Raw genomic sequence first — 25,332 nt, 5'->3', positions numbered from 1 at the left:
TGATAAATATTTCATGGTATATATCTTTGTCATATAATTAGGAATAAAAAATGTAATCTCAAAAAGATGCTAAATAATTCAAATGGCTGAGGATGTGATTAAAGCCTTGACTGAAATATGGTCAGAAGGTAACTCAAGGTCTTCAAGCATGATCTCCCAAGAAACATGCCACAATCAGGTATTTTTAAAAGTGCATTGAAATGGAAACACCCCAAAAGAAAAAAAAATTATGTGGCTTTAAGTATGGGGTGAAAACCTAAAGAATATATCCACCTCAAGCTACAATCTGGCAAAAGATATTTTAGCCAGTTTATGAAATCAATATCCTTTCTTCTCTGGCCACTGCTAGGACAATGGCATTCATCTCACTCATTCATTTTGAAAATATCTTCATTTTTTCAAACCCCTGAGGTTAGGGACTATGCTATGTTACTTCTAAAGGCCCTCACAGCACCTAATACAAGGACATAAGCACTTGGGGAAAAATCTCTGGACAAATTTCAATCTAGTTCCATATTTACTGCATTCACTTCATACAACGCACTGTTTGGTGCTAGGGAGCTGTGAACAAAGGGGTTCCTGACCTCTAGGGGCTCATAAACCAGTAAGAAACTACTCATGCACAAAATTTACTCTGAAAATAGAAATAGATGGGGCTTTGATAAGTGCTGTAGCTGAAATACAAGAAAGTATGCTTTGGGAAACATAGGAAGAGGTGAGATTAATGTGATAGAGGGAATGTAGGAAGGTGTCTTGCAGGAGGTGGGAACAGGCCTTGAAGAGTAATCCTTCAAAAGGATTCTGTGTGTGGATTTTGTACATGTGCGTGTGTGTGCGTGAGAGAGAAAGAGAGGAGCTAAGCACGGAGGAGGGAAGAGTACAGCTGAAGATAAATTGAGGAACTTGTTGGGGATAAATTAGGCGTGACTTCCCAATGGATCAACTTAAATATTCTCCATGCTTCTCCCTCAACCTACGGCAAAGTCAGTGCCCATGGCTTCCATCGTTACATCCTCAAACTCAGTAAGAAACACTTCTATCAAGAGTTACATCCTAGGTCTGAAGAATTCACATCCTGTGAAGGAAACTGGAAACTCTTAGATGGGTCAAGCAAACTCTTGTATCCACGAACTACACTCCCCCCCACCTCTGGCTGTCATTCATGTAGCATACATACATTTATTATGGTTTCCCCACCTGTAAAATAACATCACTCTCATTTGTTTGTTGTGAGAGGGAAGACTATTGAAGGCAATAGTGGGAAAAAACTATGGAAACAATAGTGTCCTTTAGAAGCGATGATTATCAAGTCATTTAAGGACTCTAAGCAGGAAGAGGTAAAGCATTTCAGTTTTTATTTCAAAACTTCATCCACTGAAATACTTAATATAACAAGTCCATACTTGCAGAAGCTGAGAACCTTTGCCTTTCGAAAGGAAAGAGACATCAGGTCAGGCCATGTCAGCATGGGGATGAGCCTCAGAGAGCCTCTCAGGAAGAGCTGGAGCCTCAAGTCCCTCACGCACCCCAGGACACCCAGCTAACTGGGCCAGACCTCGGTTTCCTGACGTCTAGCCCAACGCTGTTAACCCTACTCCACATTTTCCCAAGAAGTTGTATTTCAGGGTAGAAATTTTGCTTCAATATTTTCCCAACATGTTCCTCTTCAAAGTTACTAGACTTGAAAAATCTATACACCATCCAAATAATCAGCTTACTAAGACGCATGTTTTACAATCCAGTGGTGCCCACAAACACCTACTGTTTTTCTGAATCTCCAGAGGTATGTTCTGCTTAAATGTGAGCTGGGCCCAAAGTGAGGACAAGGGCATCTCCTAAGCTACTGCCTGGCACAGTGCATGTGTTTTTGTTTTAATTACTGGAAGTAAAATGTGCTATTTCACTGTGCCCTCAAAAGGCCCAATTATTATGGCATAACGCAGGCCACGTCAGAGCCAATGCTTGGTCTTCAGGCATGGAACGGGCTGATTTATCCATTGCCACCCCCATCGCCTGGACCAATGGCACAATGGCGCCCCAAGCATCTACTTCAAAAACCCACCAATGGCCTCATTTTCCTAAGTCAACTTTTGCACAAACGGCTTTCATTATCTGCCTATTGATTGAAGGAAAGGAGAGAGGGCAAGAGGAAGAAGGAAGTGAGAGAGGATCAAAGGAACAACAAAAAAAAGTGAAGGACTATATGGTCTGAATTACAGATCCGCATGATTAGCTATAAGCAGTGGCCAACAGAAGACCCTGAAAGGGTGTGCCATTGTAACCTTCAGCCTGGCACAGGCTTCTGATCCCTGAGGGCTATGAGGTTGTTGTGAGAGATCCCTGGTATTTTTTCCAGCAAGCAATTGGCAGTGATGGAAGATTACATTAGAAGAACAGCCATGATGCCATGTTTTCTATGAGGCCCTCAACATTATGAAGCTTTCAGATCTCAGTTCTCTAGGTGTCCAAGGAGTTGGGATACCCATCATTCAGTAAGTTCCCACATATGTCAGACAAGGCTCGTTTCAAACTGGTTTCTTCAGTTTCCAGTTCCTGAACTTTATTTCTGGAGAGCCAATAAAAACAAAGATGAATCCCCTTCTCCCAAAAGTAATGACAACTCCACCCACATATATTATAGGCTTAGCCTCTAGCACAGCTGCCACTCCCTCCAACATGTCCACTTCCCTCTCCTGCCAGGTTCTTCTCTGGAGTTACCAAAAAAGCAGAACCTTTCACAGGCATTTTTGTCCCTTTAACTGCAAATCTACAATTAGCTGCTCAAGGCAACAAGTATTAAAAATAACTTTCCCTACTCTTATTTTTCTTCTCATCCACTCCACAAGAAGCTCTAATCAGGGAGAAACCAGTCCAGATTAAAAAGATGAAATCAATCAGAAAGGTTGGCAAAACAGGTCTAAACATTGGCCAAAAGAGGAAACAGGAATAATCCCCTCTTCTGGGCTCTATTCATTTTGGATCGATAATGAATAAGAAAACCTTTTCTGAAATTTGGACTCTAGCCAAATTAAAATTTTGCCTTGATAGCCCAATTTAAATTTCAGCTTAGTCCTACTATTTCCCAAGTAATCCCAAGAGGCTAGTTTTTCTGTTTCCACAGGCTTGTCCCCAAACTGTTTTCACTATTTTCAGCCAAAAAGTGCTTCTTTATAAATATTGAATGTGCCCAACCCCAGTTATGCAGATGGTTATTCTACTGCTTCCAGGCAGAAGTCCTGTTCAAAGTACAGACCAAATATTACTACTATTATTAGCAATATTACTACTATTATATGCTAATTTCCATAAAGGAGTCTCCCTTCAAGAATTAAATGTATTCCCTCTGATCTCATTTGCTTTTCCTCCTAAGACAAGTCAATTTATCGCAAATTCTGATAGTGAAGTCCAAATAAATGAGATTTCTCTTTCTCTTCAATAGCTTCAGATTTGAGTCCAAAACGAAACTCTGGATAATGCCTGGCAGGCACAAGCACAGGATGTTTTGAAATGGCACAAATGGTAGGTCTTATTGCAAAGTAAAGGTGAAGCCCAACATTTAACAAAGCACATTCCGTTAACATAAGTACAGTAAGCAAGGAAGTACCAAGCTCTGAATAAACAGTGCCCATTCTAACTTGTGCTGGTAACTGAAGTCCATGTTCACCTGATGAACAACAGCAACTAAGGGCAACGATCATGGTCACAGCCTAATGGGTAACATCCTTGCCCTCCATTCCACGACCCCCTTCACGTTAGTCACATACGGAAAGCTGTGCTTCTCCACAGTATCACCAGTGATCTTGATGAACTAACAGTGAACCCAGCCGGAGGGCTGCTTCTACACCCAAAGCTTGAAGGCAAACGCTGCCATTGTTCCCAACAAGGGCATTTCTTTAAATGGAGAATGCTAATAACTGACTGCCATGTTAAGCTGTGAAATAATGAAAAAAACTGAAGGATTTCTGTCTGGCAATTCAGTAAGAATGTTAGGGCTTACAGGCTGAGGACATATGGGTAATGTAACACTAAAGACAAATCATCTGGGCTCTTTAAGAATACATGGCTGATGCTAAGAAAATCTTCAAGAGCCAAGTATTTTGAGAATTATGAAGTGATGTTATAACAAGGTCAGGAGTCTAGGTACATAGGTTTTAAATTACTGCAATAGTCTATAACAGAGTCCTATAAAGGGATGAAAGGTACTTCGTTACCACATTGGAAAAGCAAACTTAGGTGCTTCTGAGACCAGTAGGCATAATTCGTACGGCTTCCTCAGGTTTGTGTTAACTGCACAAAGTTAGCTAGGATGGTCAGAGGTGAAAGAATATTTCTTGGGAAATTAGTTAATGAAATAAACCACTGGAAATGAGCCTTCAATTACTTCAATCTGACACCCTGCTCAGTAAAGCAAAGCATTTCTTTTTCCATTTCTCTATTCAAGTGAGGTGACTGGAAAAGTCATCCCACCAGTGGTGTATTCAAACAAAGCAAAACAAAATACCACCAATTGCTTTTCATTTAAAGTAAGTTCTGAAAGCTGGTTGCCAAATCCTGAGTTATACTAAACAAGCAGGCTAACTCATGCGTGTTCCCCCAATTATAGCTCTCTATAAATCACAGTAGAGTCCAGTTTTTACGTTCAGATTTCTTTACATCAGGACACAAAATAATTCCCAACTAAGAAGCCAATGCCCCACGACAACTCCGTAAGTTCTGTGGGTATCCGTCAAAATGAAAGCATTGTTGCAACACACCACTGATCAAGGGCAAAGCGCCTTTGTACATAATGGTCCAGTCAGTATTTGTGGCCACCAGGCTCAGCAGCTCTCATTTCTCTTAGCACTAGTCCCAAAGCAACGTAGCCAGGTGCCACTTTGAAAGGAAAACTGCTACAACTAGTCCTAACAGCTTAAATCAGTATTTTCCCAAGTGAAAGATGGGCTACCCAGAGATATTTCAAAGACTGAGGAGGGGAAGTCACAGGAGAGAAGAACCATGAAACCAGAGCTATGGTTTCCTTCCTAGATGGCAACAAGGATGTTTTATTTTTAATACACCTAACGTATTGGGTACTATTAACACACTCATCTATTTTCTTGGGGAAAGAAGAACCACTGTTAGATTATGCAGTTTTCACCCTTGAAGACCCAACACATCAGAGAACTGGTATTCCTTTTGTCATAGTGACTGATCTCATAGTTCAAGAAAGGGGGGCACTCAGGGGGACTTTCCTGACAGTCCAGTGGTTAAGACTCCACACTTCCACTGTAGGGGGCACGGGTTTGATCCCTGGTCAAGGAACTATGATCCTGCATGCAGCCCACAGCATAGCCTAAAAACAAAAAAACCCTTTCCTTCTACATCTTATTACCACCACCTGATGCCAAATAGGGGTCGGTTCATTCCAGAAAACAGTATACCATTTATGCAATTTTTTTTAAACATATACAGGCAGACCTCGTTTTATCACGCTTCACTTTATTGTACTTGGCAGATGTTGCGGTTTTTTTCTTTTACAATTTGAAGTTTTGTGGCAACCCTATCTGTGCCATTTTTCCAACAGCAGTTGCTTACTTCATGTCTGTGTCACATTTTGGTAATTCTCACAATATTCCAAACTTTTTCATTATTACTATGTTTGTTATGGTGATCTATAATCAGTGATCTTTGATAATACTCTTGCAAAAAGATTACAGCTCACTGAAGGCTCAAATGACGGCTAGCATTTTTCAGCAATAAAGTAATTAAGGTATGTACATCGTATTTTTAGACATAATGCTATTGCACACTTAACAGACTACAGTCTAAACATAACTTTTATATTCACTGCAACACCAGACACCTTGTGTGCGTCCTTCACTGCTGTAATACTCACTTCATCGCGGCGGTGTGTACCGAACCAACAATACCTCCCAGGTCTGCCTGTATATGGATACTTCACGAGCATAAAGGCATAAGTGAGTACAATACTTAAGAATGGAAAGTGGAAATGTGGTGAGACGGGGTACCAATGAGGCTTCAAACATGTGCAGTGTTTTATTTTAAAACAAAGGGAAGTAAATATGACAAAATATTAACATTTTAAAATCTGGATGGTGGGTTTATAGATGTGATTCTGAGTTTTTCTGAATGTTTAAAACAGCTGATACATGTTTTTAAAAAGATGAATATACTGACAAATTTAAGAACCTGGAATCCCACAGATATCTAAGAACATTAATTTATGGAAAAGAACAGAACCTGAAAAGACAGCTAATAACTGAGAGCAATGGATTGAATATTTTTTCATCCTAAGAAAGCGATGACTGTGTCAGGCATGCCCTAGTCAACAATTTATATATTCATTTATAACTCCATGAGTTAGGGATTACTTTCATTTCACAGATGAGGAAACTGCTACTCAGAAATTAACTTGGCCAGTGATGCAATGAATTAAACAGCAAAGTTGGGATTCAAAGCCAGGTTCAAAAGCTGGACTCCAAGATTCAGGCTGTCTCATATGGAACAAAGGAGTTCCCCCAACTAACATACCTTTAAGTTTTTACACGGTGGAACTCAGACCAGATATTGCAGCCACCAGAACATTCCCACCTACCTGTCAGAATTCCCAGTGAAGGCCAGCTCCACCCCCATTCTTCTAAGAGTACCTTGACAGTCTGCAGTCCCTTCCTGGTGATCTGCAGGCCTTGGAAGCATAGAGTCTTTCAAAGTGAATGAAGGGGAACGGGGGCGCTGGAGGGTCTCAAGCCCAGCATGATAAAAAAGAGCAAGAGTTTTAAAAGTTTTGTGTGGTACAGAGCTGTTTTTCAAATTAGAGGTGGTAAGGCATTTGTTATAAAATCCGTTCAGGGGGCCATAACGAGAATTTCCTAAAAAGGAAGGAAGGAAGGGAACTGATGTATCACATGTACAAAGGGCAAGTGATGCTTTACACGACTGTCACCACTATACATACTGTACTGACCTCTGTGTGTTCTGGACCGTGGTTTAAATGTATTTCTTACTTGGGTCACAACCGAAAGGTTTGAAAGTCACTGCTCTAGAAGACAGAGCATTTAGGGCCCAGACTGGAGGCTGCTGCATTCCGCTAGATGGGCAGAGGGGACCCTTTAAGGTGGTGGGATAGTAGCAGTAGAAAGAAAAGAAAGATAAACAGAAGAGACACTTAAAAACAGAGAAGAGAATCTGGGTAAGGGAAACCAACGAAAATGCTAAGGTGTTACACCTGGGTCATTTGAGGGGCAAGGTGGCAATAATCATAAACAGGCCATCTGTGAAGAAGAGCTGGTGAAGACGTCCACAGAAGAGGCAGCAGACACCTTTAAGGTGAAATACATTGGTTTCAAGAGACAAGAAGACATCGCGATAGAAAGACAAAAAAAGTTCTGCCACGCCATGCCCTCAAAACCAGGTCCCCCACATTGCTTTAATTTAGTCACCTTTTACAATACTATATTAATTCTCTTTCAGCTAAACAATGTTTTAAATTTATGCTCTGTCCTCAACCAAGTGGTTATGACTTTAAAAAGCACATAATCACACTAAAGAACCAATACCATCAGTTAGTGTCTGGCTATTACATTATTTACCATCCCAAGGGCTTCACTTTGATTTAGCATTTGATGGATAAGTACAGACGGGTCTGTCACTTGGCTGCAAGTGCGCCTGCTGGCTGCATCAGCACCGGGCTGGGCGAGCTGCAGGAGCGCGGCTGCACCAGCTACCGGGAGAGAGTCATGCCAAAAGGCGCCCGGCAGCTGCCATGCAGTCTGTGCCCATCCCGTGAAGCTGCACAGTTGGCTCGAGGGCCCTGCTGATCCAGCGAGAGGGCACGAGGGAAATGGCAGAACTCCAACAGATCACTTTATCCAAGACTGAATCCCCAAAGTACATCAGAATAGACATAATTAAATGAGGCAGTGTGGACCTAAAGGTACAATGTCATCCCCACCAGGCCCTCGATGAAGGGAGTTTTGCTTTACAGAAGCCTTTTTATGAAGTAAATTACATTAATTACCAACATTTAAAAACATCCAACATTTAAGGGTTCTGAATCTCTGATTTATTAGACAGCATGGAATTAACAGGTTTAGGTTATTTTACAAAAAGAGCTCAAGCTGCTCATACACAGCAACTGGGCTTGCTGGGGGAAAACAGTTCTTCAGACTACTGCAAAAGGACACAAAGACTCCTCATCCTACACACAGTCAGTATGAAAGGGCACACAGACAAGTTTTTTGCAAGACAGAAAACAGAGAAATCCACATACTAAATAACGCGTCCACAATGACTATAACACATCCCTTAGGGGATAAGCATGTAACTGTAGGAAGCAAAACAAAGCTTTCCATAGAGAAACCACTTTCACGAGATGATTAGGTGGACCTGCAATGAAGAAAATACATTTCAAAAGATGGGTTCAGACTTACACTAAGTTTTCACTGAAATACTTACAAATAAGACCTTTCTCTGTATCAGAAGAATTTTTTTTAAATACATCATGGATAAAATAAATTTCAGTAAAGGTCCAAGTACCATTCAGAAACATACATTTGCAAATAATATAAATAAAAAACAAAAAGTGTGACAACAAAAATACTATTTGGTACTACCCAGAATAGGCCAAGCTAAGTTCATGTTCTGCTTCAGGGCATTATATTGAAATGAATCTCATTCTCACTATAATTTTTTTCTTTTTAACCTTAATCACCAGTGGCTGGGTAACTGAAATGGACATGAGAACTATATAAATGTCAGAGAAATATGTAAACCTCATTAATGTTTCCAAAAATTCATTTAGAGATAGAAACAGGTCCAAATAGATGCCTGTCTAAATGTACTGCAATTACGTTACAATTATTTTTCCAAATACACAGATATGCTCTGTCTTTTCTCAGCTCATTACTGACTCAAACAATTTGCTCTTCTGGGATCAATTGTTTGCTAATAAATAATTGTTTACAGTCACAAAATGATGTTAGGAGGTTTTCTTATTAGTTTTCCTTCTGCACCCTAATAAGATTGAAAACGAGCTGATTCCCCAGAGTCTAACCTTAACCTCGCTTTGTTTCACAGCCCAGGAAATGATGACCCATCTGCTTCAGAAAATAATGGACGGCCGAGAGGAAATATTGTTTAATTGTAGATTAACCTCCTCATGAGGCAGTCTGAAGCAGCTTTAGAATTAGCAACTATAACCAGCAAGAGAAACAAATGGCTCAAGAGCCTTTTTCTCTACCATTTAAGGTCCACAAAGAATGCAAAGGGGGTTTTACTACCTACATTTATTCACAAACATTTATTTCCACAATAGAAACAAACACCATCAAGGTCAAAACTGATTCTCAAAAGTGCTGTCGCTGCCCTCAAATTCTGTTTGTCCGAATACCTTTAAATGCAGCAAACCATCAAACCATCTCATGCACTAAAGAAAGTGTTTGTTTTAAAAAAAGCAATAAAAACCTCTTTTCCAATATTTTCAGGTTCTTATAATATTAAAATTAAATTTTTTCCCTGGTTTCTTTGTTAAAAGTAATAAATCCACCATTGGGGAGTACGAATTGTTTTATTATCATCAACATGGCACTTAAGTAAATGAAATCTTGTCAAGTACATGGTGACCTACAAGTTCAAAAGAAAAAAGAACAGCATGAGATCAAAATGGCCAGCCAGGACAAGAGATACAAAAGTGAGAGATTAAATGCAAACACAGCCCTTTATCCAACAGGCTTCACATGCTAAGTCTGTTCTAAAGTCAAACCTGTAAAAACACACGATATTGAGTATTTAATACTCTGCCCCCTTCTCAGGGACTCAACCAATTTAGCAAGGGGACTCTATACCATTCTAACTCAGAGAGGTACAGGAATCCTGAAAAGTCAGTTATTCCATAAATATTTACTGAGGACTTCCTTCCAGGGCCTGAGTAGACAGGGCCAAGGAACAGGACAAAGACTCTTGGAGGTTGGTATTTCATGGTTAAACAAGTGCCTAAGTATCAGGTTTCCCTAAAGCCTGGAAGCCTGGTGCAGGTAATTAAGTAAAAAGCTTTGCCCTAGGTACCAAAAAATGGAAATGGTTCCTCTCTGTCAGCAGTTACAACCAAGAGCCAAAGACATCTATGAAAATTTCGAAACTAAGGAAATCTGCTATCGCAGGCAAGGCCATATTACTCTGAATTTCCAGTAAGACCTGAAGGTCATTCATTTTGTGTAAATATTAAAGAAACAACCTCTGTGGAGAGGGAAGATTTTTGGTAGTTCAAATTCTTAAATATCTTAAATAGAATTTGCTAAAATAAATTATTCTTGAATTCCTCAACTTAATTTTGAAGCAATGAGCTAGTAATAACTCCAGAGATTCAAATAATAGTGCCTATTCAAGAAGAATGAGAGTTTGACATTCTTCTCTACAAAACAACTAGGCACAATTTTATCCATCAGACGTCTATCAACCTACGGATATTGAAAGCTTGGGAGAACAAGATAAAATCAACTCCAACCCTAGAGTCAGCTGTAATATCGAGCAGGCATCAACAATGCTATTCATGAATTTAGAAAAATTAATAAATCCTGGGTTGAATGCAAGAAAAGGCTCAAATACAGGTGAAGCATACTCACTTGGGTTTTGTTTCTGCATCTGTCACTTGGCGAATGAAGATACCATCTTCGGGATGTTCCGTGTCATCCATTTCATACATATACGATGATGCTATTGCAAGTGTAGTCCCATCATTACTGAAGGCGAGTGACGCAATGCTGGTGGGGTACCGATGGAACTGGCACAGCCGCTTTTTGTTAAATGGATCCCAAATATTTACAAATCCATCAGAACCACCTGCAAGTAATTTCAAGAGTTACAACAGTCCTTAAAAGCAGATACAAAAATAACCATTATTTTAACCATTTTTAAGGTCACAGAAGTTACATTTTCCCCAGGGAGTATTATACCAGATTTTCTTCCCTTTAAATATCATAAAAAGCAAGCACAATTTTTTAAAACTGCCCAAGTACAAACGTGCATTGTTCAATTAATAGCAAAATGATGTTATCTTAACAACTAGATACAGGTTAGCATACCTGTGGCAAAGGTATTGTGGATGTTGTGAAACGAAATGGCGTTGACTGGGTAAATTTGCTCAATATTATTTTCTTTCAGTCTGTGACACTTGAAGGCATACTTCTTCTTCTGTACCTCAGGGCTTGGGTCCAAGTACTCAACTGCCACTCGGCCTTCAATAGAGCTTAATACATAACCCTGACAAGAGGAAATCAGAGGACAAAAATGGTGAATCCAGCTTCCAAAACTAGGCCTGGATTCCCAAACTCAACCCAATTCCAAAATTCAGCCCACAGTAAAGAAAGATGATTATTTTTAAAATGAAAAGAGAATACGGCCAGGTTTTAACCACGTGTTTAAGCTGTACTAACATAGTTAAGGTCACTCCAAAGTTTAAGAACACTTATATCTGTTTTATTACAAGTAAATAAATAAAAGGCCACCACCACTTGCCTTCTTCATTCTACCAGTACCCTGCACACTTCAATCAAAAATGTTGAGTTATTCCGTCAAACCTCAACAGGAATTTTAAAGTGTTTCAGTATCATTTATTTGTTGTCCTGTCCAGAAGGGGACTAGAATTCATTCCATCAGCTGGAATATGTTTTTCTTTGCTCTACGCCTCCTCACCTCTAACAACTCTAAGAGAATTGTGTCTCCTTCACTGAGGGTACCAATAATCCAAACCAAGTGGAAAACCAGCCTTCCATCTTGGTCATCCTGCCTCTCGCATTTAACTACACCAAGTCAAGCATACACACAAACCACACAGATTTTCAGTGATGTTCAAACATGGCTTATAATTTCAAACCTTTCCTCACTTTGCCTCGAAATAGTATGTCAAAGAAAGTAAAAGATGAAGATAAATATGAAATCTATATTTTTAATTCTTCAAGGTATGAAAAAGATTTACTCCTAAAAAACTACTTATGGAGAGAAAAAAAAATCAATAAAATGTTACTGTTAAACTTCCATTATAAACTGGAAATAAACTCTGACGGAAAATTTTAGATAGAAGACATAATAACATTCATAAATGCAAGCATATTTTAATCATGCACTTAAATCTCTAAAGTTTCACATAACTGCAATTCCTTATCTTCAATGGAAATTTACAATATCCTGAGAAGAACTGTGATCACCATTTGAGGTACTAGCCTTCTGATAAGCACTAAGGATAGCCATTAGATTCCAAAGACACCCACTGTTTTTAATGACTTTTCCTCTTGTAAAATTCCTACAGCAGCTGACCCCACCACCAACTTCCCTTTGAACTTTAAGGATTTGGGGACATAAGGGCAGATTAATAGTGTCACCTCATCTAGTAATGATGATGGGAAAGGTGACCTACCCTGTTCGTCATTATATGAGGGACAACGCCTCTCTACCCTCAATGGCATTCTTTTAGAAAAGAAAAATCCAGGTCTGCTAGCAGACTGACTAAACTCTATTAGCATTAAGGTAAAAAGAGGTGCAAAAAAAAAAAAAGAAAGAGAGAGAGAACAGCAAATTCCATAATCCTAAATTTCCAGATTTAAATTTGAATTCACTGTTTTGTAAATTAAAATACCTGCAAAACTCTGATTACTGTATACCTGTCAAGCATCCTGGACTAGCATCACCAAGGAATCTGAAAACCTCTACTCTAGCCACTGGCAGATTACTTATCCTCTCTGAACATCAAAGCTTTCTCTAAAATTGAGTTAACATACCACCTTTTAACAAAAGGCTGTCAAAAATTTACAACAAATTCTAAATCACTACTCAAAAACAAAAGCAAAGCTTTAAAAGGCAGTGACCAAATCATTATCATATAAGATCCTCTTATTTTCAAATTCCCCGGGCACAGGGAGGAGAGGTCAGTACCTGCTTGTTTGGAAATGCTCGTATGCAGCGAGTCTGGTACTTGAGGCTGGACTCCCGGCGCTGCTGCACGTAGCCCATGTTCCGTAAGTCCCACACCAACACTCTGCGGCCTGCGGTGCCCACAATCAGCCGGTCTCCAGACACTGAGAGGGTATACACCTTTCAAGAAAGACCAAAACTTGCTGAAAATCATCTGCTTGCCTGCAAATGGCATTTCGCACCAAGATAAAGTCCACTAATCATAAAACCATAAAAAAGTTAGCTGATCAGGTTCACAAACACAGGTACGAAATTTTAAATGCTACAGTTACACAATCCAATTGGCACAAAATAATAAACACAAGATATTCTTAATACTTAACCAAGTATCACATAATGCACATTCTAATTAACTCTCCGAAAGCATCTCTGAAACAATTCTCTTCGTTACTAAAACAAGTTAAATTATTAAACAGTTTTTACAGCCCTCTTGTTTCATTCAGTGACAATATAAAATTGTAGAAAATACTCAAAAAGGAGATAATAAAGCCATAAAAACTCAAGATAGCTTTCAATGGGCTTCTGGCTTTTCATAAAACCATCATTTTCAAAGTTATTTTTCTATGACCACCTTTTGGAAGGATATTTCATGTTGTAACTCTAAAAATCTTGACTCTCCCAGCTGTCACACTGAATAAATAGGCCTTCCCAGGAAGAGTGAGAGAGCTATCATTAATTAGCTTCTTAGTTGCTTTTGGTGGCATACGAACTCAAAATTAAAAGACAAGGATAGTGGTCTGGCATATGACAAGGCAAATTCTTATACCCTGACGTCATACTGAACACTCAGGACAGAGTTATCTTCAGGGAAAATTTAAAAAGCATTTTATTCCCTAAAAGCATCTATTTTTTTCCCCTCAAAACTCCTTTTCTTCAATATCAAAACAACTTCCACAAAAACAAATCACATTCCTTTAAAACAAATCACAAAATTTCCTGCCAATAAGCATTTAAAGTTACTTATTTTCAAATATGTTATCTGGGGACTAAACAGAGATAGCAAATTCATGAAAATGGTGGCAAAACGTATGTTCCTGATCAGGTTAAACCATTTTTTTAAAGTCTAGACTTCAGGTATATAACTATGCCCTGATCATTACTTTCAATTAATAAGCAACTCATCTAATATTTTAAAACCTGAAAATTCATTATAAAAAATGAAGAGGCCTCATGACATGGTAAGATATCTCTTTAACATTCAGTAATTAAACCTTATGGTTAGTAATCACTAATACGTTAACCACATACCACCAGCCTGGAGGAAAAAAACAAATTGGGTTTCACAATGTAACGAGTGGACAGTCTCTACAATCTGGCCTTTAAATTCAACAGCTAATTTGACCAAGGGAAAAACAAGAAATTTAAAAGATTCAAAACAGTAGATTTAACACAAGAATATTTCAATAACAGATATATTAAGATTTACCGCTGTTTATTCAGAAAACATGTTTGCAGAAAAACAGAAATTAACCTAAGATATATGAAACACCAAATTTTAAGAAACACAGAAAGAGATCAGTTGATAACAGTACAATCAGAATGGGAATTTTATCTTAAATCTTTACTATACAGGTGACACACAAGCTTCTAAAAGTGCTTTCTATCCCCACGAATCATAAATCAAGTAAAAACACTGTCATGCTACTGACTAGGTATATACATTTATCAAAAACAATATTAAAAAAAGTGACATAATGAACCTTCCTAAACCAATAAGCAGCTTGATTCAGTGTGGCTGTCCATTATATGATATTCTGTCAGCAATTTATCACAGCTCTTAACACGTTACATACAACCATAAATCAAAACCAGAAACAATGCAATTATTTTATTCTGAACAAAGGTCTTGCCAGGAGTAGATTCGAATGTGATGTGACAAAAATAATGGCTCTTTGGATGCACTACGGTATATAATGACAGCTAACAGGAACTGAATAGTATATTTACACTGAGGAAATAGACTCAAGTGAAGGATACCTTTAAATTGCTAAAACAATCAATCTTTAAAATTAACTACCACCTGATAAAGTCTGATAAAGGATACAGCAAGAATGCTCAATTACATTTCCACTGTACAGATAAAAAGATTACAATAATATACACAAAGTTTCAGTTTTAAGAAGCTTCCTTCACTACAGCCTTCAAACTACATCTGTTAGTATTAAAAATAAATAAATGGTAAAAGCCAGGGAATATAGGACATCTTTTTCACTAAACTTCAAATGATAACCCATTTCACCCTCTTAGTCAACGCAAGAGAAACCTCAGGTCATAAGTGAAAATGAGTGATGCTCCATCCCACTTCCTGGTTTGGGGCCGTCAGACCCAAATGAAGGCAATGGAACAGTCTTTGCTAAATGACTTCTCTGAAAAGTTGCTTCTCAGCCCTAGGACTGAAAGCGTTAATACATGGAAGTGGGTTTAGGACTAGTGCTATCCAGTACAAATACGACAACTGACAGAAAATGTTGACCAAAATACCAAAATTAGTTTTCCTTCACATATTTAGCTGAGTTTGTAAAACAGACTCATCAACTCTTAACCTCTAAATTGAACATCATATTCATCAAACATTTATCAAGTCAAACCACCCCAAGGACCATAATTCCTGTTACGAATATAAAGAGCCTACCTTTTCAGGCTGAGAGAAGGTCCCAGCGTTACAAGGGGTTCTGGGATCCCACAATTTAACTGTCTGATCCCAACTCCCAGTAACCATCACATTCACTTCTGGACAATATTCAACACATCTGATAGGGGCATCATGGGTTCCAACAAGATTTTCTGTAGGAAAAAACAAACCAACAAACCACACCTAGCTTTACTAAACAAAGATTCCTCAAGTGAACAATAGAAGGAAACATTCATCGCACTGTAACCACTGTAACAAACCCGCTTCCACCCACTCAATGGAACTACTACACACAGAAAAATTTCTCCGCGACTACGAAAGTCATCCTTTCATCTCTATTCACCTGACAGTGCATAGCTTGATTCACTGGCATGGTAATACCAAAAGCTGACTTCAGTTTCAGATTACATTAAAATGGTGGCATATTTGTTATTTTCCTCACTTGATTCTAGATTCCTTCAAATCAGGAACCTTGTTTAACTCTATAGTTCTGACTATCTAGTACAGGTTCTTAAACACGGTAGGTGCTCAAGAAATACCTGATGAAATGAACCAACGAGTGGAGAACTCTGGTCAAAAGTATCTGGATAAAACTTACCAAGTTAAGCTGATGTTTCAAAGAAACTTATTTAAGTGGTAACAGGATTATCTGAGAGCTGGGGATGAGGAAGGCAGGGAGTCTTATGATTAACCCACTTGGTTTTCATGGTGGGTCAAATTTCTAATATACAATTTCTTTCCTCTCAGTTTCAACTCTTCACCCTATCTGATTCATTCATTCAACTAACATCTACTAAATGTCTACTATGTGCCAGAATCTATACCACATGCTAAGGATACAACAAAGAACAAACAATATGTGGCCCTGATCCTCAAAGAGGAAAACTACCTGTTTAAATACATACTTTTTTTTCTTGTTTAAATGGTATCTCGTGAAGTTCAGCAATGACCTTCTGAGAATAAACAGCTAATTCCCTTAATTATGGCCTATAACTTCAAAAACTTTTGTTTCCTTTTCAGTGCTTTTTTTCTCCTGAGTTTTCAAACAAATAGAACCTAAACCTGCAAGCTAACTTCCTATCTAGAATAAGCTGCTAGCAAACAAAACCAAACGCCTGCAGTTGTAAGTTACATGACAAAACGGCTTTCATGCAAAAGCCTCTTCTGACTGGATCCTTCTTTATTTTTTTTTTGGATAAGATATAGTGCCCATCCTCTATCCATCCCACTGTCCAACTCATCCTCGTTAGTCGTATCTCTGTGCCTTGCCATGTCCTTCAAGTACATCTATGTCTAACGTACGCATATACCAAAAAAAAAAACCTCCACTAGAGAGCTCTGTGTATTCGGGTTCCATTCCAATCTCTACTCTGCTCCAAAGTCACCACAAAAATGTGGGTAAGTTATTTCATATCTCTTAGAAATTAACTAAAAGAAAATGTGTCATCTTGTTCTTCATTCAATAAACGCAACTGAAGCATATTCTATGCTAAACAATTATACAAGCGGGGTTAACATGGTATCTGGACAGGGTTGGCTATTTTATAATGTTAAATTTTTTAAAACATATCTTCCTTCAGTCTAAACTAAATTAGTTTCTGAAAAGAGAACGCTGAAACATCAGCACTGTCCTGGAAAAATCCTACTGAAAGGTAGTCCACTGCGGGACCCAGTCCCCTTCTGAGGGCAAGGGAAAGGGCAAATACTTATGTGCCACTTCATGTAAACACTGTGGATGGAGATCATGAGTTTCACTGATAAAATACATGCATAATATTTTGTGATTGTAATTTAATGGTTATCATTTAAACGAAAAAGTCCTAAATTCAAGCCATTTTTACTTGTATCTAAGCAACTTAGGAACTAAGCAATTCAGGAACTACTCTTCATGAATAAACATTTACAAGTAAGCACTAACTAAGAAAACACTAAACTGGTAAAAATGTGGCTATGTTACCTTGATCAGTGTTCAAATCATGCATTTTCAATTGATGGTCTAATCCCCCACTCCAGGCATGTGTTGGATCCTACAAAATAAAGTTGCAAGTCATTTAAAACTTACAGAGCTTTAAAAAGCATTTTAAAATTCCTGTTTCTACAGCCAACTATCCAGTTTATGCTCAGGACGAGAGGTACACTGGGCTCAGCTACTCACTGTGAACAAACAAAAAAACAGTACAAAAAATAAAGCAAATTAAGGAGCTGAGAAAACTACTACGCCAGCAAATTAAGGAAGAACTGTTCACCACACTGGCTGACAGTCAACAGGCATTCCCATGTACTCGCAAACAGACCTTTCTTTTAACAAGACAGCCAAATGTTACTGTCTTGTTGTGAGTTTCAAACACATTACGTCCAAAAGGTTTGCAAAGTTGCGCCATTAGAACACAAGGGGAGACCGAGTTCTTGACGTCTGCAAGTCCCCAGCGCCAAAAAAAAAAAAAAACCCCCCCACACACAAAAAAAACAGAAACAAACAAAAAAACAGTACCTGGGGCTCAAGGTAAGTGCTGGGGGAAGAGAGGGGAGCTATCCAAATGACCCCACCGACAAAAGCCTCGGCCCAACAACGGAAAACGGATACCGTTGACCAGGAACACCATACCGAGACTATTAAAGGGGGGCAGAAGCGGAAGCGGAGGACACCTACGTAGAAAGCGCAGTCCAGGACGGCGCCGGTGTGCTGGTACTTGAGCCGCATGGAATTGGCCGGCACATCGTAAAGGCGCACGGACGTGTCCCAGGAGGAGACCAACAGGAACTGGGAGGTGTTCGGGCTGAACTTCACCGAGGAGATGCCGTCCTCGGGTGGCTGGTTCAGCTTGAACTCGTTAGAACCGGTCATCTACAGAACAAGCGCCTAGTTAGAGTCCCCAGGGGTCCGGGGGCTGGACTCGCCGACGGCGCGGCAGCGAGGGGGCCCCACGGGGGCCGGGCCTAGGGAAGGCCGCCGACACGGCCTCTGCGCCTCTGCGCCTGCGCGGAACCGCCGCGCCCGCCGCGGTCCGGCCTCATCTTCCCCCATCCCACCCCACGCCGCCCCTTCTAAGCGCCCCAGCCGGCCGCGTCGCCGCCACCGCACCCCTAACTCCAGCCTCCAGCGTGGCCCGCCGCGGGCTCCTGCACCCCGGCCTCCCCCACTGGGCCTGCCGCCCCGCCTGCTCCTGAAATAAAAGAAAACCTGTGGAAGAGGAACCGGTTCCCAGAGGACGGCTCCGCCAGCTCCGGGCCCGGGGGGCGGGGGGTGGTGGAGGGGTTCCCAGAGAATTCGCTACTGCGCCCGGCCGCCTCTCCCCGTTACCTTAGCTCCTTCTGAAGCAACTTCGCCGCTACTCGCCGCCGCCTAGCTTCCCTCGTAGCTCTCGCAGGCCGGACGAAAGGGGCGGAGAGGAAGTTCCAGCCAATGCCTGCCATTGGCTGATTTCAAACGCCAACGTCTCGCTCTAGGCAGCCGATTGGTCCGCCGGGCGTCAGTCAACCCAGGCAACCTTTTCCGGCACAAAGGCGAGTGACGGCTTTTCCGGTCACGTGGCCTCTTTTCACCACCAGGCTGAGGCGCCAGCGCAAGTGCCGGACGAGTGAAAACTACAACTCCCAAAGAGCACCGCGCCAAGGCTGCGCTCACGCCCTCGCCCCTCCGTGTGCGGCACGCTGGGAGATGTAGTCTCCCTGGGGCCGACGCCTGGCCTGTCCTCTGAATAGTAGGCGGGAAAGATACTCTTCCCAGTTGACTCTTGGGGCCCTCCCCATCTCAGTTAATCTCTCAGACACAAAAACCTTATTTTGGTCAGTACTTTTATAGAGCTAAATTAGTTTCCCTTCCACTGCACATGCATATGCCTATGAAGTTGACCAAAATTGGAATGGAGAAAAAACTATTTGCTCAAATGAAGTGTATATTTTGCCCTACTTTTTTCTCATTTTCCTGGACATTCCACCTATGAACCAGGCTCTCACATTTCCCACTGTCGAAGATCTACTGACCTTAAAGATACTCATCCTTATTTATACTCTGCTTATCTCTTCATTCCATTTTCCTGCAAACATTTATTGAGCACCCAGCGCATGCCAGGCCTGGTGAGAAAACCGGGAAGATGCATTAATCAGACCGATTCTTGCTCTTGAGGAACTCTTTGTCCAGAAGGTTGGACAGACTGAGAAACAAATGATTACTCTGCAGTGTGTTAAAGCTCAAAAGCCTCTTTGAGACATATGTTCAAGTAGGGCCCTAAAATGACACCTACAAGCTTCTCTCCATCCACCCCCTCCCACCCCAAGAACTCGCCAGACTTGCAGGCTCGGTTTGCTGGATTTTCTGTTTCTAGAATCCTCCAGAAATAGGAGAATCAAGAACGTTGCTCCTGTAATGAGAAATAATTTGGTCTCCATGAAAGAAAAGCAATACTTAATTTATAACTAGAATGCTGTGACTCAGTTACTCTTGAATATCAAAAGTACACTGAAAATTTTCAATTTAATCCATGCTATAACCTCTTTTTCACAGGCTTTTGTAAAAAAAAATCTTATTATTAAATGATCTTGTATGAAGTGGGAGGAAACTGCTGAGGTTAAAGTGTTTAATTTCTACCTTGATAGAGAAAAAGTGTTGTTGGTCCTTATGCATGCATATATGCTGACTCAGGTGCACTTTTTTATGAATGGTGACACAGTAAACACACAACAACCACCCTTCTGCCCGGTGTATTGATGATATTCCTGTCAAAAGGACAGATTCTTGCCCTGTCTCCTCACCAGTCCTCATACTTGGTTCTCTCTCCTCTTTCAACAACTTAATGGCTAGGTTAAGAATTTTAAAGTGCAGTGCCTTGCCTCCATTCTAATTTTGGCTAAATAATTTTATCTCCAAATAATTTTATTTGGTTCCGTCTCCCAGTTGTTTATTTAATTCTACTAGTGTTTCGAGATTCTGAGCATGAATTACCCACTAATAAAATCTAAGCGTATTTCATTAACCAGTGTGTGTATGATTCAGGTCCCTCTGGGCAGGCAGTTGCAGCCGGACTCGATTTGAGTTTTAAGAAACGTCAATCTTTTAAATCCAGTTTAGAGCCTGAAAGGAGACTGATGATTTTGCTGCTTATTCAAATGAATTGATAGTCTTGAGATAGGAAACCTGGCCACAATGGAGTCTTGAACATTTCAAATCCACATGCAAAGCCATGTGTGTGTGTGTGTGTGTACTTAGTTACCTATAAGAAAGAGGAATTCCTAGAAACTAATCACACTGTTGGATCACCTTTGACTACTAATTTCTGGATTAGTAAAAAAAGTGAAGTACCCGCTATATGACAAACTGGAAAATGATCATCCCTAAAATCTTAAGGGCAAAAACCACTCTGCCATTAACTGCCTACAGGAAACAACTTCCTATGAAGGAAGTAAGCCCAAGAAGGATATAGTGACCCAATACTGTAATGTAATCTATTGAAGTGCAGACAAAAATGATATGGGTGAAATATTCCTATTCAAGTAGTTCCTTGAAGGCAGTTCCGTTATTTCTGCATGGAATATTCAAATAGCAGCTTGAGAGGAAAGAAAAATTTAAAGCAGGTTTCTGGAAAGAGAAAACTTCATTGAAATATGCGTACCAAATAAATCAGAAAAAAACAGATCCAGTGTCAGTTCTGTTTTCTCTCTCTGACTAGCCAATATCTAGCATAGTTTTCAGCAAGTACTAGGGCTCAGTAAATATTTATTGAATTGAACTCAGTTGAAATGAAATAAATGCAATTGACCTCACAGCACTGGCACATGTGTTCTTGAATTTTATGAAATCTAACAAAAAAATATGACCTCACAAATGGACAAGACACCAGGCATTTAAGACATGACACTGCGGGTCACATAGACGGGTAACAGATATCCTGCATACTTTCATAAAATGCAGATAATTTCGATGCCTCTCGGCTCAAACAGACAGGTCTATCACGCAAATATTCCCCCTCTAGAGGATGGGATCCGGGCTCCGCGCTGCCGACTCCCGACACCTTTGCAGCGGCTAAGGAGTAGCCCGGGGCTGGAGGCAGGAGGACCCGGGAGCTCGCCCCACGTGACACCGAACCATCAGCATCCTCAAAGCTCAGGCAATTTTTTTTTCTGACGTTTTACAAGGAACAGGTGGCTGCGATCTAACACTGCGAGACTGCGATTTGCATGACACTCGGCACGCGTCTGTCCTCTTGGTGCCGCGCCCGCCCAGCCAGGGTGAGGCAGCAGGTGCTGGGGCGCCGAGGTCCGTGGGCGCGCAAACCGCGCACCAAGTTTCCATTCAGTGCCCGCTGCCACGTACTCGCCCGCGACCCGGCCCCTTAGCCACGCACAAGGCAAACTATAAACAACAACAAAACAGTGTGGGGAGGAGCCTTTGCCTCCCGCGCTTTCTTTGCCTAGTCTCGCGCCTCATCCCTCTTCAGCCGAAGTGCTGCCTTTCCGCGACCTGTTCCCGCACCGCGCGGCTCGGAAACTGTGAGCGCGCCAGTCTGGGGGACGAGCAAACCGGGCTCTATACCTGATCCAGGCAGCGCCGCCCCACCTGCCCTGTGCCCTCGGAGAGGAGGCTCCTGTCACAGGTTGGACCACGACGCACGACGCCCTGCTGCCGTCAACCCCGGGGCGCTCCCAGAGCTGGAAAGAAGCTCGTTCCGGGAGGCAACTGCTTCGGCAGTGAAGCCTGCCGCCCCCCTCTCCGCGCGGGCTCCAGAGTTGGGTTCCCGCCGAGGTGAGACTCCGCCGCGCGGAGACTACGGGCACCAGCTAGTGGAAAGGGGTGCGCCTCCAGCCCACGTGCCGCCTCGGCGGGGCCAAGGTCCCAACCTTTAACCTCTGACCCCCGCCCCACCTTCCACGGGGCTCGAGCCAGACCTCTTCTGACGCCCGCCTGCAAGCTCTTCCATGGAAAAGCGAGAACACCTGCGCGTTAGTACGCCGGACAATCAATTCCACCAAAGTTAGCAACGATGCTTAGAATGTTTTATTTTTTTCTTTTTAAAAATATTTACAGATCTGAAATCTCCCCCCCCCTTCTCCCCTACCCATCCTCGAGACAAGGGAAACGAAAAGAGGAGTCGAGATCATTGTTCGAAGCCCCCAAGGGCTGGCTTGGCCAGCCGTGTGTGCGTGTACATATATACAGGTGTATATATGGGGGAGAAGAATGTACCTGGTCTGGTGTTTTACTGCTTTTTTTTTTCCTACCGATCAATGTCGATCTGGCCGAAACTCCCTTTCCCACCACCACCGTAGAACATCCCCTAGAACATGGTTTTCAAAACGTATTGGTTTGTTTGGGGTAGAAAGCAGATGATCTAGCTGGAGGAATGCCGATAAATACGAGAAACAAAACAAAAAGTAGGGCAGAGGCCATAAATAAGAGGTAACGAATACACATGGTGTATCTCGTAATATTTCTGGAAACGCGCAGCCCTGGCTCCGGAGTGGGGGCAGCCCGCGCCAGGCTGGCGGGGAGCGGGCGGGCGGCGCGGGGCCGGCGGGCCGCTCAGTAGTCGAGCTTGCTGTAGAGGTTGTAGAGAGGTAAGGCCGAGAGGTTGCTGCCCGGGTAGTAGAGCGGCGCGGGGAAGGCGAGCGAGCGTGGCACCGGCACGCGCAGCAGCGAGCTGTCCCGGAACACCAGCGGCATTCCCACCAGAGTCTGCGCCGACGCGTGCGCCATGTTGGCCGCCTCCAGCTCCGCGGAGAGCTGCCGCTTCCACTTGTTGCGGCGGTTCTGGAACCAAGTCTTGACCTGGGTCTCGGTGAGCTGCAGGCTGGAGGCAAGGCAGGCGCGCTCCGAGCTGCTCAGGTAGCGCTTCATGTCGAAGGTGGACTCGAGCTGGTACACCTGGCTGCGCGAGAAGACCGTGCGCGTCTTCTTCTTGGCCGCGCCCGCCTGCTTCTCGGCGCCGCCGCCGTCCCGCGGTCGCTCGGGCCCCGGCGACGGCGAGCCCGCGGGCAAGAGCCTCTCTTTCTCTTCCTTAAAGTCTGGGTGCGAAGAAGAAAGGAAAGGCGTGCGCTCCGAGCTCGCCGGCCCCGCGCCTCCGCTGCCCTTGGGGGTACCTGGGGAGTGAGAACAAAGAGGAAGGCCATGGACTTGGGAAGCCTCAAAGACCCCCAGCTCTCGCCGGAACCAGGGAGTTGGCAGGCGCCTGCAGCCTTGGTCCCATCTTCCTTGGTCCCCACCCCCATCCTCTTCTCTCCCTCTCGCTGAAACCCAAAGCCCGGCACCCGCCTTTTGAAAAGCAACAGGACAGGGATCCAGCTACTTCGAGTCTGGGGTCTCTGTGCTCCCAGCTTCGTGAAAGGACGTGTGGCAACAGGGGGAGGAGATCTGGAGGGGGGACATTAGCATCATTTTAAAAGATGATTTTGCCTTGTAACTGAACTGGAAGAGTTCCCTGAGCTTTATAGTGTGGCATCATTTCACAGGCCGTTTGTTCTGAAATCACGCTAAGGACTAACACGGGGCTCCCCTTGGTCAGATGTTGTAAAGAGGAACCATCTACGAAAGGCACCATTGTCAATCATCTTGGAGTGCTAATCATTCCGAGGAGGAGGAGGGGAGAGAGAGAGAGAGAGAGAGAGAGGCAGAGGTCGAGAGAGCGGAAGAGAGAGAGAAGAAAAAGACGCTGAAAGAGATTGCGGTAGAGAAGGACCGACCGCTCAGATCCGACTTCCAGACCTCGTGTGCAGAAAGTATACGATGTGCAAAGGGGATATTGAGGGCACAGCCATGCGTGCGGCAGGCCCTGTGCCCAACCCACTATGGTACACTCTCCCTCCAACCCAACCTTCCCCAAAACCGCGCCGCGCCACATCTGTGCTCCCGGTTTCTTCCCGAGCGCCCGCCGGGCGGAGGAGTCAGCACAGAGCGCGCGTCTCCTCCCCTCGGCGCTGCACCCCGCGCGGCCGCGGCTCTGGCCAGGCGAGGGCGGGGGGGACGCGAGAGCCCCCGCACAGCTTCCCTCCCCTAGAGCTTGCTCGCTGCTGACCCGGGGGCGTGCGATCCTTACCCAGGCAAGGAAAGGGGATGGGGGGGTGGTGCTTGGGGCCGGGCTCCTTGGGGCCGTGCGGGTCTGGGCAGAAGCAGGCGGGTGCCTTCCAGCCTTCGTCCGGCTCCTCCTCCTCCGAGGACACGGACAGGCTGCGCTTCCTGGCCGGCCAGCCGGCGGGCTCCCGTGGCGCCTCCGAGGGGCCCCCGCCCAGGATGGACTGAATGGTGAAGCTGGAGACGCCGCCGGCCGCCGGACACCCCTTGCCCGCATCTTCCTTGCTTCCCATCCTGGGTTCATAAGAAATCGGAGGAAACCAAGAACTCCCTTTAGAGATGATCTGGGTGGAAGGTGGTGCAGGCAGGCAGGCAGGCAGGCAGGCAGGCGGAGGGGGTGGGGGAGGGGGGAGGGGAGCCGGGGGAGGGGGGAGGGGAGCCAGGGGGAGGGGGCGGCGAAGCTGGCGAGGCGTCCCCTACGCGCGGGGGACACGCGGGCACCGGACGGCTGCGCTGGGGTCCGTGCCCGCCCGGCTTTAGGTGCGGCCGCCCAGCCCCGGCGCGAATGCCCCTTCCTTGCCCGCCAGCTCGCCGAGTCCCCGGCGGCGCAGAGGTGGCGCGGCCTCATTTGCATAGAGGTTACTCAGACGCGGCCAATCGCAGCGCCGCCGAGCGGCCCCGGAAAATTTCAAAAAAGCCCAGGCCCCGCATGCAGCGCCTGTGCTCCCAGGAGCGC

The 25,332-nt window shown here is 43.4% G+C and overlaps 2 protein-coding genes across 4 annotated transcripts in view; both read right to left on the bottom strand.

The window, feature by feature from the left end:
- The window catches only part of BUB3 (BUB3 mitotic checkpoint protein), a 29,156-nt gene extending 10,135 nt beyond the window's left edge, over positions 1–19,021 (bottom strand). Inside the window, exons 1-8 of one of the 3 annotated variants that reach the window (XM_027112858.1) lie at positions 18,897–19,019; positions 18,246–18,440; positions 17,553–17,622; positions 15,596–15,747; positions 12,925–13,083; positions 11,079–11,256; positions 10,620–10,836; positions 7,397–8,385 (exon numbers count right to left, since the gene is read on the bottom strand). In XM_027112858.1, coding sequence (XP_026968659.1) covers positions 8,376–8,385; positions 10,620–10,836; positions 11,079–11,256; positions 12,925–13,083; positions 15,596–15,747; positions 17,553–17,622; positions 18,246–18,440 — 981 coding nt within the window. In that variant the 5' untranslated portion in view covers positions 18,897–19,019 and the 3' untranslated portion in view covers positions 7,397–8,375. Of the gene's footprint in view, positions 1–7,396; positions 9,622–10,619; positions 10,837–11,078; positions 11,257–12,924; positions 13,084–15,595; positions 15,748–17,552; positions 17,623–18,245; positions 18,441–18,896 lie in introns of those variants that run through there. The other 2 variants (XM_027112857.1, XM_027112856.1) reach the window with 2 other exon arrangements.
- A 3,572-nt stretch (positions 19,022–22,593) lies between these two features.
- On the bottom strand, positions 22,594–24,972 carry HMX2 (H6 family homeobox 2). Its single transcript, XM_027113144.1, has 2 exons — positions 24,622–24,972; positions 22,594–23,668 (listed from the first exon to the last, which is right to left on the bottom strand). The coding sequence occupies exons 1-2, from the start codon at positions 24,887–24,889 to the stop codon at positions 23,112–23,114; spliced, it is 825 nt and encodes a 274-aa protein (XP_026968945.1). The 5' UTR covers positions 24,890–24,972; the 3' UTR covers positions 22,594–23,111.
- Positions 24,973–25,332: the final 360 nt, after the last annotated feature.

This window comes from Aethalodelphis obliquidens, unplaced genomic scaffold (genome assembly GCF_003676395.1).
Source record: "Aethalodelphis obliquidens isolate GAN/ISIS:26980383/991018 unplaced genomic scaffold, ASM367639v1 scaffold11, whole genome shotgun sequence".
NCBI lineage: Eukaryota > Metazoa > Chordata > Mammalia > Artiodactyla > Delphinidae > Aethalodelphis > Aethalodelphis obliquidens.
This window is presented reverse-complemented; position numbering and strand designations above follow the sequence as displayed.